Source organism: Oryzias latipes, assembly GCF_053564925.1.
Source record: "Oryzias latipes strain Hd-rR chromosome 1 unlocalized genomic scaffold, Olatipes_Hd-rR_3.1 chr1_Y".
Classification (NCBI taxonomy): Eukaryota; Metazoa; Chordata; class Actinopteri; order Beloniformes; family Adrianichthyidae; genus Oryzias; species Oryzias latipes.
The window spans coordinates 4655815-4675328 of record NW_027616335.1 but is presented as its reverse complement, the minus strand read 5'-3'; the positions used below and the strand labels follow the sequence as shown (position 1 = coordinate 4675328).

The 19514-nt window shown below is 39.8% G+C and overlaps 1 protein-coding gene across 4 annotated transcripts; it reads left to right on the top strand.

Annotated features, from left to right (window-relative positions):
* Window positions 1-407: 407 nt before the first annotated feature.
* On the top strand, window positions 408-17979 carry LOC144990347 (general vesicular transport factor p115-like). 4 transcript variants are annotated; one of them, XM_078943557.1, is made up of 26 exons: window positions 408-700; window positions 1554-1640; window positions 2457-2521; window positions 2668-2744; window positions 3213-3224; window positions 4552-4652; window positions 4731-4833; window positions 4933-4988; window positions 5070-5190; window positions 5276-5454; window positions 6072-6212; window positions 6303-6391; window positions 6477-6631; window positions 6707-6912; window positions 7049-7069; window positions 11508-11618; window positions 11806-11924; window positions 12007-12188; window positions 12261-12382; window positions 12477-12615; window positions 13878-14032; window positions 14347-14409; window positions 15910-16008; window positions 16090-16173; window positions 16252-16446; window positions 17042-17979. In XM_078943557.1, exons 1-26 carry the CDS (start codon window positions 635-637, stop codon window positions 17117-17119), a joined length of 2826 nt encoding a protein of 941 aa, XP_078799683.1. In that variant the 5' UTR covers window positions 408-634; the 3' UTR covers window positions 17120-17979. The 4 variants fall into 4 exon arrangements, with proteins under 4 accessions (XP_078799683.1, XP_078799684.1, XP_078799685.1 ...); XM_078943558.1 differs by lacking the exon at window positions 3213-3224; XM_078943559.1 differs by lacking the exon at window positions 7049-7069.
* The last annotated feature ends 1535 nt before the right edge of the window (window positions 17980-19514 follow it).

Below are 19514 nucleotides of genomic sequence, written 5' to 3'. Positions count from 1 at the left end.
AAAGAGTTTTACTTGTCATTATGATGTCTCACAAACATGTTTTCCTCCCTTTCTGCTTTTAGATCACATAGCAAATTGAAATGGAGTTGCATTTTTTTTAATTCAACCAGACAGTAATTATTTGTCTCAAGCATTACATTGGTTTTTTAAATTTATATATAATCAGGTTTTTCGGTCCTTTTAATAGATTTTACATGTTGATTTTGTACAAAAACTAAAAAATGGGCAAATAATACGTATTTTCTTAATATAATAAATTCAATATCATATAATAGTTTATTTGGTCATGAATATAATGGATTATAAAGCTGGATTTATTGAAGTTTGGATTTATTCTCACAGCGACCTCTGCAGTTCACGTGGCAGAAAGATTCAGTGCTCTGGCCCTTTAAGAAAACTGATCACTCGTGCGGGTGAGCCACGTATGGTCTAGTTAGTGCGCATGCGCGTCCATCTCACATCCGGGGTTGGTGGCTGTACATAGTGCCCCATAGTGTAACTCTTCACACTGTCTCTGTCTTTCTTCTATTTTTATACATTTTTTACTTGTGCCACTGAGACAGTGGTCGGAGTCTCTTCTTCAACAAAACAAACCGTCTGGTTGGAAGTCTTCTCTGAGAAGACGCCTGTCAATATGAACTTTCTCAGGGGAGTGATGGGAGGGCAGGCTGCCGGGCCGCAACCCACCGGAGCTGAGACGGTAGGAATCTAGCAATGCTAGCTACATCTGACTTGAATTTTTGCCGCTATGATCCACAAAAAAAACGAAGACATGTATAGAAAAGAAAAATGATAAATTTATGTTATTGGGGCGCATTTTAAAAGATAAGTAACATGGAATCGGTTGATTTAAAAAGCCCTTAAATGTAAGGCTATCACAAGCTAACCTAGCAATAGTCGTCGAACGAAGTATTTTGTCCGTTATTTTTAGTAGTCATAAAACACTTATCCTTGCATTTATAATAATACACATTTTACTATAATTCACGACAGTTAACAATAAATACAGATCGAACTTTAATGTAAGTTGAAGCATTTTGTTAATTTGGTGTCTCTAGTGGTTATTTAGATTACAAGAAATAAAAACACACTTTCGTGTGCTAGTTTTTTTAATGAACTCCTTTACATCTGTGACTTCACCCCAGTAGAATGTAGAAAACGGTTCAATCTTAATTTCCTGATGGGGATTAAATCATGGTTTGCTTAAATTTGTCTTTCTGTTGACTTCCTTTCAATTTTTAATGATATATTTGAGTGGTGAAGTTATCTGTAAATAAAACATTTTTTTGTATTTAAATGTGATCAAATTAACCTTTGTATTCATTATTAATTATGTGCCATGCTACAGGACTAATCTTTTTGTTTTTTTTTGTTTGTTTTTTTAGCATCAAGCCTTTTATAACAGCCCTTCAACACTAATTTTGGGTGTTTTATAGTTGTGGGGAAAATATAGATATGTAAATAAAAAGTATGACACAAAATTTAGATTATTTTGATTAAGAAATTAAAAATGTGTTCTGGAAAAAAACGTTTGTCTTCTTGTTTGTTAACAGATCCAGAAGTTGTGTGACAGGGTTGCTTCCTCAACACTCCTGGAGGACCGAAGGGACGCTGTCCGGGCCCTCAAATCCCTTTCTAAGGTATAGAATTAACACAAACTCTGCAGATGTACATTTAGGTAGGGAATGTAGGAAATCTTTGTGTTTGTGCTTACATTAAGGCTTCAATGTCTTATCTATGAGAGAGCTGAATTATTGTTTTTTTTGTCTTAAATAAGAACAGATTTTATTTTTAAATTGGCCGCCACCACTTTAAGATGCTTGCTTTAATGCTGACCATCTTATAACACATCTGCATCTTTGTATGACACCATTAAGGATTTGATGCTCCTCAGGTATTCTTCTAGCATGAGCTGGTTCTAAGTTGGGCTCAGAATTGGCAACTTGATTCCTATGGAATGAAAAAAGGATGGATTTTATTTATTTATGTATAAATCATACAGAAAAATGAAGGTGTCATAGAGGAATTTACAGGTAACTTGTTGAATTTTATTTTCCTCACTAGCTTAAAGAAAAATTAATATACGGAAAGTGTTAAAAGGCATATTATAATAAAATCATACTGTACCAAACGTCAAAGGATGTAGGTCTAGTGTGTTAAATGTTCTTAGTTTTTCAGATAAAATCTCTGAATTTAACCTTTGACCTTCAACCTTTTTTTTTTATTTCTTACTGTGAAGCAGTTTATTTGTAAAAATAAATAAATAAATAAATAAGAACTAAACTCAAGAAAAACATTTATAAGCCTTGATCAATAATTTTAGTAAATATTCTTTATTAAATCATACATTTCATTGGACTCTGAAAGCATTTTTTCTTGTAGACTTAAGTTGTTTTTTCTAAAGTTGCAGAAACAAAATCCATTATTGAGGAATCCATTTTTTCTTTTTTTTGTAGAAATACCGCATGGAAGTTGGCACACAGGCCATGGATCACCTGGTTACCATATTGCAGACTGACAGGTATCTCCTTGTTTCTAGATTGAAGCCCTTTTTCTCACATTATAGATCAATAAACGACAATTGACCTGTAAAATAGAAGTCGGGCTGAAAAAAAAAAGATATTTTCATTTTTTGAAAATATTTTAATTTTTCCCCAAATGCTCCAGATCCGACTCTGAAATCCTTGGCTATTCTTTGGACACACTCTACAACATCATCTGCAATGATGAGGAAGAAGAACAAGGTACACAACCTATAAGGTTTTGGTGTTTTTATTTTGTCCTGGTACGATTAGATTAATTTTTATGTCTATAATAACAATAACTCTATAGCAATCCTTTTGGATTCCCGAAATTCAAGCTCATTGTACTTAATAGAGAGCCACCACTAGCAATATACTAATTCAGTATTATTTAATCGGTTTTGATAAGTTCACAACTTGATTTCATATTGATTTATATTTCAAATTTTGATTCAAAACTAATTGTATTTGGAAACAAATATTGATTTTCTGAAGGGAAATTGATTTGTTTTTATTTAACGCAGCTTTACTGAACAGTGTTGCGTTTGCATGAGCACAAAGCTGGACGTTTGTATCAGTTTGTGAACCTTCGGTCTGCGTTCCTTCCTTTTTTAATTACTTCCACTAGTATTGAATGTGTTGTATAAAGATTTTCCTGTTTCTCTTCTCTTTCATGTTTTAACCCCACAGATGAATCAGAAGGTAAATCTTTTGGATTATGCATGATGCCAGCCTCTTTAACCACGCCGTTCATCCATGCACATTGGTGCCCCTGCAGTGGCCGACATTAGTTGGGGGCATTTTTACTCAAAAACCTTTGAACTTCTGTGTGACTTGAGACGAGTAGACGATTAATTTTATTTATTGATTTCTTGCAAACCCAACAACTCTTCTACTCGCCTCATGGAGACTTAAAGGTGTGCCTGTTTATTGATGAACTGTTGTGCTGTTGCTGCTCTACTGCACAATGACTAACCACAAATAATATTGCTGTACTGTAAAGCGACACCAAGGGGTTTGGGGGTGGTGCCATTGACTGTACAAAGGAACTGGACTGAGTGACCAGGATGTACCCGCTGGCTCCAAGAAGCCAAAATCCCATAGACATCTATTGAAGAATAAATATAACGTAATCGATTTCATGAAGTTAAAATCTCACTAATGTGAACATTGTATGAATTCACTGTCTTCTGAAGTTAAAAACTTTGATGGTTTATTAAAAAATACATTTAAATACATTTTTTTGGCAACAATTGTTCAGATGCAATGCATTGTGGTCTATATTCGCCAATCTGGTTAGCATTGATGCACACTGGTTTTTCGCAGAGACTTCTGGGAAATTTCTAGGGGCACTTGATTTTGTCATTGTAGATTTGGACAACCTACAAAATTACGAATGCACAATATAATGCACTATGTAGTGGGCAGTGAAGGAATTTGGTGACTAAATTGACTGTTTTGTTGGAGCTTGAAGTAAGCCATTTGCTATGGGTGATGTCTCACTCCCTCTGTCCAGTTCTCACATACAGTCAATGGGTGGTACTGGCAATGCTTTACTAATACCACAAAGCTGTCTGATTATTATTATTGCTGTTTGTTCACGTTTTATGTTGTAAAATATAACCCCTTCCCCCAAAAGTTTCTCCAAATCTCCACAAAAACAGACACGATGTCACGTGATGATGGAATATCAAGACTAATGCTAGTTAAAAGTGCAGTGAAAAGCAAGACAAAAGCAGAGGAAAAGGATCTGGAGCTGATTGGAACAACAAGCTACGATTTCAAAAGAGATTATAAGTTAACGAGCATAATAATCTCATGATTAAATCTAGAAACAGGAAATGGAACTACTGTCTTTGAAAAGGTTCCACTGCTTTTCATCCCTGTTGATGCAACAAAGAAATAACTGACTGCTGATCCATACTCAGTGCTGGGGATCCCATGACCAAACATTCTTCTACCATAGCAGGTTCCACTGGGACGGTAGTCCACAGACTTAGCTGCTCAAGTTTTCCATGTTTCTCCTCAGATGAGAATACCCAGAAGCAGACAGACGACCTCTGCGCCCTGTTTACAGAGAAGTTCCTTCAGGATCCTGAGCGAATCACGCTGCTCCTCACCCTTCTGGAGGTACGGCCCTGTTCTCCAACCATCGCAGACAGATTGCTTCCGATGCGTAGAGTGTAACTGTCGGCGGGGGGGTTTCAGGAGTTTGACTTCCACGTGCGTTGGCCTGCGGTGAAGTTGCTGACGGCTCTTTTGAAGAGTCAAGGCGTCCAAGTGCAAGGCATCATTCTCGTCAGCCCCATGGGTGAGTATCTTCTAGTTCACTCAGAGTCTAACTGGCTACAATCTTTATTTCTATTTATTTCCTTAAATTAAAATATAAACACTAGATTTTCCGCCACAGGTGTTTCCAGATTGATGGACCTGTTAGCAGACTCCAGAGAAGTAATTCGCAATGATGTGAGCCCTCCTGTCTTCCATTTCATTACCCATCGTGAAATATTGGTGGGACTTATGAGTCATGTTGTCTGCTTCCTACAGGGCTTACTGCTGCTCCAGCAGCTAACCAGAGGCAACGCAGCCATTCAGAAAATCGTGGCTTTTGAGAACGCCTTTGAACGCCTCCTAGATATCATCACGGAGGAGGGCAGCAGCGATGGAGGTGAACAGAGTCGTGCGTGCAGAACTGCTAAAAGCCTCTTTTTTGTGTGTGTACTCATTCCCCCCTCCTCTTTCCTCTGCTGCAGGTATTGTGGTGGAGGATTGTTTGTTGTTGCTGCTCAACCTGCTAAAGAACAACAGCTCTAACCAGAACTTCTTTAAGGAGGGCTCTTACATCCAGAGAATGAAGCCCTGGTTTGAGGTTGGGGATGATAACTCTGGCTGGTCCGCACAGAAGGTCACTAACCTCCACCTCATGCTGCAGGTAGCCAAAGCAGCGTTCTCGTTTAAAAGTGTTCCCAGTGGTCTTTAATTAGAATTATGCCATTTTTTAAGAAAAGGAAACCTTTCTATGATCTAGTTTCTGCAGAGCAGCAGGAGTTTAATAGAAATTCACAGGTGAGCTATAGGCATGCAGCAACCCCCTCCCCACTTCCCTTTGCCCATAATTGAGAACTCTCAGTTTACATGCTCTCCTGCTAGCTAACAGCCCCTCACAACCCCAGCCCAACATTACTGCTGTATCAAAAAGTGTATTTTCTACGTCACAAATAATTCTGGTCTTTTTATCGTGTTTTTGTGGCATTTTTATCATGTTGGAGAACATATTAAGAGTTTTAAGCTCAAAATATTGTTTAGTATTTTATTCAAATCGTTGTTAGTCAAGTGATGGGGAAAAAGGTTTGAAAAAGCTTAACCACATTTAACCTTTATTGTGTTCTTGTCAAAATGTTCAAACCTGAACACAATTCCAGGGTCAAAAGATCACTGGGAATGCTTTTAAAATGGATCAAAAGATGAGTGGAGTGGGTCGTTCACAGAATCCATGTCAAAGATGACTAATAGTAAGATTTAGAGTCTTAACAAGCTTATAATTTCCAGCTGGTGCGAGTGATGGTGTCTCCAGTGAACTCCCCTGGAGCTACAGCGAGCTGTCAGAAGTGCATGTTCCAGTGTGGCTTGTTGCAACAGCTGTGCACCATCCTCATGGCCACCGGTGTGCCCGCCGATATCCTAACAGAGGTAACCACAGAGAGTACGGACGCTGACCCACCACAGGAAGGTTACGGCAGAAACGCTGACAAAAATGTTCTTTCGACTGCTCCTTTCCAGACTATAAACACAGTTTCGGAGGTGATCAGAGGCTCACAGATCAACCAGGACTACTTTGCCTCAGTCAACGCCCCTTCAAGCCCTCCACGGTAATGAAAGTTTAGTTTTCTCCCCCAAAAAGCAATGCACGTTAGAGTTAGCTGGATGTTTGGTCTCTGTTGTTTGTGTTTGCAGACCAGCCATCGTGGTGCTGCTCATGTCCATGGTGAATGAGAGGCAGCCGTTTGTGCTTCGTTGTGCAGTTCTTTACTGTTTCCAGTGTTTCCTCTACAAAAATCAGAAGGGTCAGGGGGAGATCGTGGCTACACTACTTCCCTCAACCATCGATGGTTCGTTTCAGTCCGTTTCTCAAAGCCTTTAAATGCAATTATTTTTTTAACCGGCTCTATTCTTTCCCTCTTTAGCCAATTCTATCTCTGCTGGTCAGCTCCTGTGTGGAGGTCTGTTCTCAGCAGACTCCCTGTCTAACTGGTGTGCTGCCGTGGCCCTGGCCCATGCTCTCCAGGACAACCTCACTCAGAAGGAACAGTTGCTTCGAGTTCAGCTCGCCACCAGCCTGGGCAAACCTCCCGTGTCCCTGCTGCAGCAGTGCACCAACATCCTGTCCCAGGTAGGGCACCGTAGTACAGACGGAACAAGCTATATGTGTTCTGTTAGCACAAAACGAGTTAGCCCAACAACATAGATCAGTGCTAAATTGTAAACCCCAGTGAAGAGAACCGGTTTGCATTGTTGTGGTTTTGCAGGGTGATAAGATCGTCCGACGGGTGAGTAACGTACCTCTGTGTGTGTTTGGGTGTTCTGGTTATTTCAGCTTGGCAAAGGAAGTAGGGGTCTCTGTGACCCGCTTGTTGGTGGATTTTGCTTTTCTTGGACTATTTAGTGGCCCGCCTTTTTACTGGAGTCTATGACCCAGCGACTTTTATGTAATAGAAAGTGAAATGACTGCGCTCAGTATGGAAATGCCAAAAATGGGAAATGAACTCATCTACGAAACCAACAGAAGGGCAGCAGCTGCTTCTAGATGTCTTGTCTTTTGTGACCATTTAACCTTTTGCTCTGTGCTTTGACCTTTGATTGCTCCTGTGCTTGGCTTATTTGGGGCGTTTTAATTTTCCAGTGAGGGCTCTTTAGAGTCAGCAGAGGAAGCGTCTTATCTATTTTCTAATTCCTATCATGCGGTATAAAAACGCGTGTTTTGGACTTTTGACTCCCATGTGGGATCTGCACTGTATTACAGCAGTGTTATACCTGAGTCAGACTCATAGTCTTTGTCATCATACTAATCCGTTTTGTCGACCTGTTGTTGTCAGACCACTGACTGGACCAATAGAAAACGGTCAACTTTCAGCTCCAATCATTAATTCAATTCAGTCGCCGTTTTATTTCGATACGTTGGAGCCAGACGCCGTCAGTAAGTAGTCAAAGTCAGGAGAATCTGTCAATCACTTTCAACGTGAGACCACACACTTTTATTGAAGTCTGATTGGTAAGTGTATAACTTAAATAAATTGTAATAAAGAAAAAAAAGGATTAGCTAGAACATTTAAAAAATATATATCAGATAAGAATAGTTATTCTGACAAATAGAATGACTGAGTACTTCCTGTTTAGAACGTCAGGTGGGGGAGGTCAGGTGGGGGTGTTTGTGGATGACCAACACGTTTGAACAAGCTTGATTCATTCTCTGATGTGTCCCACAGTGGGGCCTTCTGGACTGAATGGTTGGGCCACACTAACCGTAACACTCTCTGCTTTCTCTCATTTGTGGGTTTTCTGAATATTTTTAAGTTCATATAACTCCTGATTTACTGAAGTTTTTCCTCAGAGCAGACGGACGGATGATGTTTGGTCTATGACTGTTTTTTTGTTTGTTTATTTATACCTCGAACTTTCATGCTCCATTCCCTCAACATTTCAGGCAGATTTAGCTGATTTAAAATCACTATCTGCTATCCAACAGTTACCACGGAGTCTGGTCACTGACAGAAGCAAGAAAAACACAAATGAAGAAAATTAGAAACTAGATTTTCCTCTGGGAGTCTGAGTAGAAATGGTGGTTGTGCAGGTTTCTGGATAGTTTTTATTTTCTTATCTTCATTAGTCTATTAAAGTGCCTTTTCCTTAATGCGTAGACGTACCTTTGATAGAAACTCCAACCTGTCATGATGTCTTAGATTAGACATCCACTAAAATTCATGACTTCTGTCTTAGCAGAGTCAGCTTTCACTTATGGTCTTGAAAACTTTACACTTGTGTTGAAATGCAGCTGCCTCTTTGATTTTACTTTTTTATGTGTATTTTTGGAAAGGAAAAAAAAAAGACAACTCTCCCAGTAAGGCTGGATATTACTGTCAAAGTACTGAATCCATGCAGCTTTAATTTAATTTATGCTTCAGCGTGAATTCCTTATTTTAATGTATTTCCATCCAAAAGTAAATAAGGTTGTTAAAGGAAGTTAGTTCTCACACATTTCCTGATTGAAAATAAACAAAGGTGGAAATTTTATGAAAAGAATTCATTTAAAGTGCTGATCGACCTGTTTTAACCCAAGTTTAAAGAGACTTTGACATTACTGCACTTTTTTATACTGAATTTATGATTTAGAACAATAGAATGTGACATTTCCATAAAATGAATATCTACTTTTTTTCTCTTTTTCTAAAGATAATTTATATTTTGCCTTTCAGTCAAAAACTTTAAGTTAACCGAATTAAATCCTATCTGTCCTTTTTTTATTTTACTTTTTACTTTTCATATTTGGAGACTAAAGCAAGAAAGGTGATTTTATTTATTTAAATTTTTTTGTATGCTTTCCTGATCATCCCCTCCACATGTGTGTGTTAAAGCACACACATGTGGCACACACCGTATCTGCTTGGCATCCATTGCTTCAGTGAAGGAAAGACATGCGTCCTTATGCTGGCGCATGCTGCGCAAATTCTCAAATGCAAATTAAGGCAGGATGGCATAACATTGGTACTTTTCAGCTAAATTAAAAAAATAAATTAAAAGAACATCCTCTGAGTAAGGCCTAAATGTTTATTACTCTGCCTGAAAAAAAATCATTTTGAGCAAATATCTGAGTAAAAGAGAACAAAATGTTTTACAATTTACTACAAGTGAACGTTCGGTGTCTAATTTTATTCAGATAGTTTACAGTTAAAACAAACTTCAACCAGTCTAACGAACAAACCCTGAAAAGAAAGAAGATGGACTTTTAACAGGAAGAAAGAACAAGCTTAACCAGACTGGGAAAAGCCGTTTTCTGCTTCAACCGGTTCCTCTGAGGAGAACAGCAGAACGTGGAGACAGAACCTCAGTGTTTGCAGTAATAGAACAAACCCAGTGCATCATGGGGTTTTATATTCTCTTATTTTTCTTCTGGAAATGGCAGGAAAACCTACAGTCTAGTGCTAAGTGCTGGGCTGTGTTAGCATATGTGGTGTTCAGTCTGATCCTTTACTATTCGATGCTAGCTAGCACATGTACTCGCAGTAGAAAGAGTTTGGTGGGAAATGCGGTGCGGTTTAAATCTGGTGCATCTTGCTTTTTCTTTCACATCTCTATTCAGATACAGGAAAAACTTGGTGTCATAGAATTCTGGCTTGGAACAAACCTCAATTGTGAATTTCTTTTGGTTCTTCTGTGAATTGAAAAGGACGCCATCCAAACGTCACTAAAAGTCCAAGTCCCTGATTGGTCAAAGTTTAACTAGTTTAAGCTCCAATGCGCATACACATGTTTTGTATGGAGAAAAGGGACGTAAAAATAATGGGGTTGAATGCAGAAGTACAAAAGACACACATACACATACATTTACATCAATTTTTAATTGGAAGTGGTCACTTGAAGATGCAAATCTTTGAGTTTCTAAAAATGGGTTTGATTGCTTTTTGATAAATCTTATTTTCACCTCAGAATTCAAAGTAGAAATAAAAGAATTGAGAGGGTTTTAATCCAGTTTTGGTTCAAACGACTATCAAGTAGAATTATGGAGTGAGTCTATTGGCAGACTGAGATGGTTTGAACATGTTCAGAGGAGGGATAGTGGATATATTGGTAGAAGGATGTTGGAGATGGAGCTGCCTGGCAGGAGGGCAAGAGGACGGCCAAAGAGGAGATATATGGAAGTCTTAACAGAGGACATGAAGTTGGCTAATGTTAGGGTAGAAGATGTTCATGATAGAGTGAGGTGGAAAACGATGATTCGCTGTGGCGACCCCTGATGGGAAAAGCCGAAAGAGAAAGAAGAAGATTAGTCCGGTATTCTTATAAAAAGGGAATGCAGACTAGTTTGTCTTTAAAAGTTTGGCAACCATAAGCAGGAGAAAATCTTAGTTAATGAGAAAAATGTAAATATTTTTGACGTTTGGATCTATTTGATGACCTCTGGGATGTCCTCTGAATAGTTTGTCCAGCAGTTTCCACCAAACTGAGCTGATTCCTCATTCTGTGATACTGCGTAGTATTAACAAAGGCTTTCTGGCTTTCTGTCATTAAAATGCGAAATCCGGTCAACAAACTGTTGTTTTGGGCCAGACAGAAAAAAAAAACATTTTCACTTTAAGTTTCCTTTCCTTCCCCTTCAACAACAAAAGGTTTATTAGTGAGTCAGTGCTGCATGAGCTGATACCTTTTAATGTAAGTCCACTCCCATGATGCTTTGCTCTACAAGAATGATGGAAATCATTTAGTGGGTAAAAAATATGAAATGTTTTTTTTGCATGTTTGGTTTTGTTTTATTCTTTAAAACATCCAAACTGTTTGGTGTTGGCTGTGATGGATACTAACACTTGGCATCATTTGACTGCCATAACGATGATTTCAAAACATTTGTTTCCATTTATTATTTATAGGTGTGGTTATTTTTTGTTTGTTTGTTTGGCCTTCAAATGCTTATTTAAGGCTAATTTCTTTCAAATATTTCCTTTTTCTGCTTGTTTTAGGGTTAGTTGTTAGTTGTTTTTTGCTTGAGCGCTTTAAAAAAAACCGTGGAGTTCATTTTGGGGTGTTCTGTGGTTGTGATTCGGTTGAGGTTTAGATGAACTCTGAACCCGATCGATTTTAACCCTTCTAACTTCCACTCCTGTGTTTAGTTCTTTGGGTCTGAAGTCTCTTTGTGTGAGCTGTCTAACATGCTTTTGATGCCTCTGCTCGCGTGTCAGAAGCTCCTCGTCAGACTCACTCTTTGGTTTTCTGCAGGGCAGCAAAGTCCAGACCAGGGTGGGCCTCCTCATGCTGCTGTGCACATGGATCAGCAACTGTCCCATTGCTGTCACGCACTTCCTGCACAACCAGGATAACGTTCCCTTTGTATCCTTCATCACAACCTTTTTACCTTCTCCCCCCTTTGACCTCTGAGTCTACATTTCTGCTTAAATGCATCTTCACATCAAATCCGACCTCTGAGTGTAAAGAGGACCCATGTGTTTATTGCTGGGGAGGGAGCCCCTGTCCTCCACTGGCTTCTCTGCATGAGCCTTGACTCTGAGTCCTGCAGCTGACGGCTCAGATCTCTGAGAACCTGGGAGAAGACGAGAGGCTGGTGCAGGGCCTTTGTGCGCTGCTGCTCGGCATCTGTATCTATCATAACGATAACTCACTGGAAAACTACACCAAGTACGTGTCTTTGAGTCACTTTAACATTCTGTTAGACTCGATGTTTGAATGAAAACACAGATTTTCTTCCCGTCGTCTTCAGGGAAAAGCTAAAGCAGCTGATTGAGAAGCGCATCGGAAAGGAGAACTTTGTGGAGAAGCTGGGCTTCATCACCAAACATGAACTGTATTCGCGGGCGGCCCTAAAGCCGCAGCCCGTCTTCCCGTCGCCGGAGCAGATGCTGTTCGACCACGAGTTCACCAAGCTGGTCAAAGACCTGGAAGGTCAGGGAGGCCGCCGTCCTCATGTGCAAGTGATGGTTTGAGTCCCAGTTGACGTAACGCTGCTCATCACAGGGGTGATCACCAAAGCGGTTCACAAGTCCAGCGAGGAGGACAAAAAGGAGGAAGAGGTGAAGAAGACGTTGGAGCAGCACGACAACATCGTAACTCGATACAAGGAGCTGATCAGAGAACAGGTTTGTCCAAATTTGGCCTCTAAAAATGTTGCCCATTAGTCGTGGATTTGCTGTAGTCTCCAGATAACATCAGAGTTTGGACTGTGTGACTCAGGATGCTCAGATCCAGGAGCTGAAGGAACAGGTAGCAGCTCTGTCCTCCCAGAACGAGCAGATGCAGGCCACTGTCGCACAGCAGCTATCCCAGATCCAGCAGCACAAAGACCAGTACAACATCCTGAAGCTGAAACTAGGTCAGTCCTCGTCCAACACGCAAAAGCTCACTCTGACACTTTTACAGTTTCTATAACCTTTTTGTTGGTTTATAAATGATGGAGACATTCATGTCTGATCCTTTTTACGCTAAAGAGCAGCTTATGTTATTAAAGGAAATTCATTTTCTTGTCTCTTATCTGCCTTTGAGGGAAAAGCTTCCACTGTAGCTGAAGACTGGATTTGTAGGGTTTTTATTTACACTTTGAAAGGTTTGAGTCACACGTCCCACAGAAAAAGTCACTTTTCCCTGAGCTTTTTCAGATTTTTAGTTTTTGATGATGGATTTTGGTATGAAACGTTGCTGATTACTGTAGTCTATTTTATTTTTTCCTGTTTTCCAGAAATGTAAAAGAAAGTCACTTCTTGGTTTTCAAAGCTTAACTTTGTTCCGTCTGTCGTGTTGCAGCAGAAGCTTTTTATTGCAGTTAAGACACAAACATGAATAACAACACAATTTGCCATCAACTCCTGTGACCAATCACCTGCTTCCTGGCCCTTCTAGGCATTCTGGGTAGTGTAGTCATATCACATTACATGATATTTGTTACTGTGCCTGATTGAAAAAAAAAACAGCCAGTAATCTTAAAATATTTTCTTGATTTCCTTTGATGGTAAATAATATTTTCAGTCTGTAAATTCTCCCAATTGTCTTAATGGTGGTGTAGTGGTTAGCACTCTCGCCTCACAGGAGAAGGTTTGAATCCTGGCCGGGTTCTTTCTGTGTGGAGTTGGCATGTTCTCCCATGCATGTGAGGGTTTTGTGGCTTCCTCCCACAGTCCAAAAAGCGTCTTCATAGGTTCACTGATGACTCTAAAATGTCCCCAGGTGTGCTTGTGTGAGTTTGTGTACCTGCAACAGACCGGCGACATGTTCAGGGTTTTAACCGCGCCTTTGGCTTGTGACCCAAAAAACGATTTAGCGGCTTCTGATGATGGAAGAAAATTCTCCAAATCAAAGTCTTGTTTAGCCTTTTGGTTTAATGAGACAATTTTGAGCAGACATTTTGATTTGAGAGATAAATCTTCATGTTTGCGAACCACAGCAGGTCTATAGTGCTGAATCAGCAGCTTCTATCTGACTCTCCTGTTTGTTTAAACAGAAACGGTGTTCCCGTCAGCCCTCTATAGAAATGAGACTCGTTTTACCTCAGAATTTAATCGATGCTTTAAGAACAGGTGTGTGGTATGTCTGAAGGGTTGGAGTGTTTTGGTATGTAATCATGTGTATTGTCATCTTCAGGTAAGGAGAGTCCGAGTCAGGGGGACGGCTCCCAGCAGAACGGACTGCAGACCGAGGAGCTCTCTCAGCTCAGAGAGGAGCTGGACGAGCTCCGCAAGCAGCACGCAGTCCTGCAGACGCAACTCGCCGAGCGAGACGCACTAATCACCACCCTGGTTAGTAGATCAAGAAGATTGAGTGAGTGAGTGAGTGAGTGAGTGAGTGAGTGAGTGAGTGAGTGAGTGAGTGAGTGTGTGTGTGTGTGTGTGTGTGTGTGCTGGGATGAGGAGGATTCTAAAAACGTCATGAAATAAACCAGTAAATAAAATAATTTCTGCTGATTTGAAAAGTGACATTTTTGTTCAGATCTGAAGAAAAACCATTGCATCCGTTTTTGTCACCAGCTGTAATCTACTTCAATTTGAAGGTTTAAATGTCTTGAAATGTGATTCCTGGTATTTAATGTTTATTTATTTCATTGTAACTGTAGCAGTCGAGCTCCCAGACGACAGAGAGCCCGGCAGGAGGATCAGACAACACAGAGCTGCTGCAGGTGAACTGGGACTTTTTTATGTGCTGATACGAGTTTGCTCCAGTTAGTACATGAGAACAACGCCAAACTGTAAAAAGATCCGGGTTATGTCATGTCTATCATGGAGACTTTAAAAAAGCACGAATACAGATACGCCACAGGGCAGTGTGCTGAGCCCTCATCTTCTTCACTTTGCTCCCTGTTTTTACTTTGAAAGTCCTAATGGATGTGGACCATCAGAGCAAGTGGTGCTCGGACAAACCTCATGGAAAAAGCCTTCAAAAGCAGACCTGAAGGATCTCCTGGTTCAGATCATTGCAGATCCAGTCTTGATGGTAGAAAGAAGAGTTTGCTGACTATCACCAGCTGGTTAAGACTTCTCTGCAATCAAGGTGTAAAAAAACACAAACAAACGCCAAACTGCCTCCCTCCATCCTGTGAACATCTGCAGGAGCTCAGTTTGTCTTGACTGTTTGTCTGTCCGCTGCTGAAAGACCAGATCTTTCCCTAGAATTGTTGGAGTTGAGCATTTCAAACAATCTAAAAAGAGACGATCAGAACAGATGAACAGTTTGAACCGTTTCCATATGGCAAACCGTTCAGAGCGCTAAAGTCTGGGACTAATGCTTTCTAAAGTCGTGCATTTTAACATAACTAAAATACTGCTATATTTTTCTCAAGTGATCGTTTTTTGTTAAGTCGCAAAGTCGGTTTGGTGAGATTTTTTTTTATCATTCTCACTGATCAGCTATCAGCTCAGTTTCAGTTTAACTGTGTGGGACTTTGATCTCAGAGCTATTTAATACCCCGCCTGTGGTTTTTACACAAACCACCTGGTCTGAGAAAGTCTGTAGTTGTTCCAGCAGGAGGAGTAAACTCACCGCCTGTGAGGCATGACTTACAGAGGTACCTTTGGTGCTGAACCTTTATTTAACTCTCAGGAGTCTAAGGTGGAATTCAAAGTTTTTGTCTCCTTTTGGAGTTTGATGTTTTCACCTTAAAAACCGTTGGTCATTTTTTTTCAGTACAACGTCACCAGGGTGTTTTAGTTGTCATTTTGCTGTATGGTATTAACGCATTTGACCTGGAATCATACTAAAAGAAACCCAAACTCATGCAGATTTATTTTTTTACTTTGAAAATACAAATGTTTTGTATAATTTATGATTAACTATGTAGACATTGGGCAAAGCGTTCAATGCAAACAAACTGTCAGACCTTTCAGTACAGATATGGTATCAAAAGAAAAAAGGTCTACAAAACATTTGTTGGCCTCCCTAAAGTGTTTTTTTTTTTTATCTGAACACATATTTGGCGAACATTAAAGCCATTTTTAAGCAGCCAGAAATGCCTTCTCAAATTCTGAAATTCAAACTTTTACCCACAATCCTTTCATCCATCCCTTTCCAAGAAAAGACTGGTTAATGCTAGACGTGTCAGGTTTTAGACACAAATAGTTGTATTTCTTTACAGTCATCAAGGCGCTAATGGGAGTTCCTTGTTTGTCTTCTGTTGCTGCAGGAGCTGGAGGCTTTACGGAGTCAGGTTCAGTCCCAGTCGTCAGAAATCAGTCATCTAAAGACGGAGAGGCAGGAGCTGCTCACAAGAGCAGAAGCTGAGGTGAAAATCCCAAAACATGAAACTGCTTTAAGAAAAGTTTCCTGCATTCCTGAACCGTTTCTTTATTTTTATGACCGCTAGCCATCTGACACGGCGCCCCCCAGCGCTTCAGCAGAACTGGAGAGCAGACTGGCAGCACAGACATCTGAGACGGAGAAGATGAAGGTGTGTAATAACACCTGTAGAGATGCAGGTTGTTGTTATTTTTTCGGTTGATCCTCCACGCTGTTCATCAACCTGCAGAGGAGCGTGGCTGAGCTGGAGCAGCAGCTGGCTGCTGCCACGAGCACGGCGGCCATCCTGCAGACAGAAAAGGAAAAGCTGCAGTCCGAGGTCCAGGAGTCCAAGAAGGAGCAGGACGACTTGCTGATGCTGCTGGCGGACCAGGACCAGAAGATCCACAGCCTCAAGAAGAGACTCAAGGACCTGGGAGAAACGGTAAGAAAACCAGATCTCAGAGCAAGTCTGTCAGAGACGGTCCTACATTGTCTCACCGTCAGAGGCTCCAATGGATCCTTAAAGAGCTGTGGATTTTCACCAATTCACCAATCAAGATCAACAGTTCATGTGTCTTTTTACTGGACGTATAAAAATGCAAATAAGCATTTAATCACCAACATTTATAGCTTAATGTAAAACAGGAGATCAGAATCAGCAAAACACAAAGATTTTAAAATACAATAAAGATATCTGTCACTTGAAACAAAGTCACACTCAGCGGTTTTTCTGTCGACTTCCTGGTTAACTCGAGCAGTAAACCAAATTTAAACATCGCTTTGGATCATTTCTTCTGAAAACGGTTTGTAGTGGTCGACCTCTGATTGGAGAGCCTCAGGTTCAGTTCCCGGTCTGCCATCCCATCTGTCGAAGTGCCCTTGGGCAAGGCACATGGTGGTTTTAGGTCGGCGTCAGTGTTCGGCAGCGGCATTGAAGGTTTTCTTCTGACTTTCAGTGAGCTGTTTCAGCTGGTGAAAGATGTCACTCAGCTTTGTGTCGTCTCTGCTGTAGTTAGACCGTGACTCTCTCCTTCCAGGTGGAAGATGAAGACGACCTCGACACCAAGGACCAGACGTCAGATGATGATGACGAGGAGGAGGATGAAGATGATTAATAACAAAGAATGGAGGGAGAAAAGACTTTGCAGAAACGCATCAGAAGAAACTCAACACTAGACATGGAAGCAGTTTCTTTCCCAGCTGCCGCGCTGTCTTCATTTTCCTTTGTCTTGGCGCATTACATGCACTTGTTTTTTCTGTTAAAGTTTGCCAACAGTTCCACTTTCAGTGCCGTTTAGCAATTTCAGTGCCTTCATCTCATCGACTTTATTCATTATGTTTTTTGTTCATTATAAAATCAAGTAAATGAGCAGAAGTGTTCATTTTAACACAGAGGGGTCGTCATGATGCCCAATTTATGAGCCCAGATTAGAAAAGTGACGGATGCGCCGGTGAGGATTACCTGCGACACGCCACGCCTCTGCATCCTGGATTGCTCCGCCCTCGTTGTCGGAGTGACGTCAGCATTCCAAGCATAGAGTTGCGTTCCCCCTTCACAGCTCAGGCCAGCCGCTCTGCAACATGCTGCAAACATCCACCAGTCAGAGAAATGGATTCTTTTTGCAGCGTTCTTGTTCAGTACTGGTATCCAGCTTCTGTATGATATTGTGTAACTTATCAATCTACGAGCCACCTTGAAATGAATAAAATAATCTAAATGTGGGCCGTATGGAGGATTATTTGTTTATTAAATTTTAATAAATCCAAAGTGAGACTTATATTGACTGTATCTTGATTTAAGATTATCAAAGCAGTTCATACATAATAGAACATCTTATGTTTGTTTTTTCTCTCCATTTTTTATTTGTATTTCAAAGGATTACTTAAAAAATGTCTAATACATCATTCATGTTTTATAATGGTATTTTTCCATCTGATTTGATTAATTTAGTAAAAACATTTTTGTCTAAATTAACCCCCAGCCCCAGTCTTCTTTTAATGGGTTATGTATAAAACGAATAATATTTTATTGGTTTAATGTTTCAGTTCTTACTTGAAGCACCTACATGAGTTTGTAGATGAATACAAAGGGGGCCCAGTAATAGGTTTTGAAGAACGCCATTAAAAGACATTTGTTCTAGCTATGATGCTTCTGAAGAGCCTTCCTTGAATCTGACTACCGGTATATTCAAGAATATATTAGTCTACTAAGGTTAAGTCTAGTAAACGGTATTTTATTTTTAAAAGAAGTTCAAATAAATGTCTTCCTCCAGGGCAAACTTCTACTGCAGTTTATCTATGAAGATTCATTTATGTAGGACGGTTCCATAGCAAAAATGTTTTAATTTTCTTCTCTTCTGCAGTGTTTAAAAAAAGAAGTCCAGGGTCGTCGGACTTTCATAACTTCCAGTGTGGACAGGTGTGTCTAGAAGAGCTCTGCACTATCAAGAATAGTAAAACATCTTTAATTTGATCACAATTGTTGCATAACAAACAGCAAGAACTTAAAAAAGGCAAGATAATGCTAAACTAGAAAGCTGGATTTAATAAAAAATGAAATAGTTGTTTCTTTAAAACAAATCTTCCTGTAATGACCGACTTTCATCACTAGAGGGCAACAAATTCCTCAAGATGAAGAGAAACCAAACCTCAAACCCATGAAATGACTTTCTGCAAGGCCTTTTTCATAATATTAACAGAAAAGCAAGGGATTGGTGTGGTTGGTGTTTATATAAACTTAAGCTAATACTTAAAATGCTCCTTTCCACACTGGAAACTAAAGAAAAGTGATTGTTTTCATGCTGTCAGCACAGCAGTTTTACTCCCTTCACTGATCCGAAAGTCCTGCAGACACACTGATGTTCAGTTCTTTCTTTCCTTTTGTGCTCCTGTCTGCAAATCCACAATTCCCCATACATCAAAACTACTCATACAAGTTGAGATTGAATCCTATTTGAAACATTATCTGGAGTTTGATTCATTTAGTTTAAAAATGGTTTTGATTAAATAATGTTTCATTTCATTTTAAATAAAAAGCTGCTCATGCAGGTGGAGGTTGACTGAAGGGTGAAGCTCCGAATGTTTATTTAGAGCCGGGCTCTACAATCTGAGGCTCCGGCGCCACATTGTGGCTCTTTGGCTTAGAAAACAAATGCACATAATTTGAATAATTACTGGGTTTGTTGTTTTGGTTCATTTCATTAGGATTATGTTTAGATTTTTAACATGTCAAATCACTGAGAAAAATGATGGTAAAGCGTTTAATCTACTGTGCATCCATCCATAATGATAGAAAGTTTGACTTTATTATACACTTTAAGTAAATCTGCTGCAGCAGGAAGACACACAGTGTATTTTATTTTGAAAGGAACTAGGATGTGCTGCTGGTAAAAGTAAAAGAAGTCAAGATTGTTGATTATAGAAAAAACAACTGTTGTCATTCAATTATTAATATTTATAAACTACTTTTATTCAGAAATGGCTTAATGGTCACAAAACATATAAAAAAGT

Excerpts from the sequence above, each read along its gene's own strand:
- LOC144990347 (XM_078943557.1), top strand. The coding sequence starts at position 635 with ATGAACTTTCTCAGGGGAGTGATGGGAGGGCAGGCTGCCGGGCCGCAA. Across the intron at positions 5,455-6,071 it reads ACCTCCACCTCATGCTGCAG|CTGGTGCGAGTGATGGTGTC; the intron begins GTAGCCAAAGCA and ends TATAATTTCCAG. Across the intron at positions 12,189-12,260 it reads GCTGGTCAAAGACCTGGAAG|GGGTGATCACCAAAGCGGTT; the intron begins GTCAGGGAGGCC and ends TGCTCATCACAG.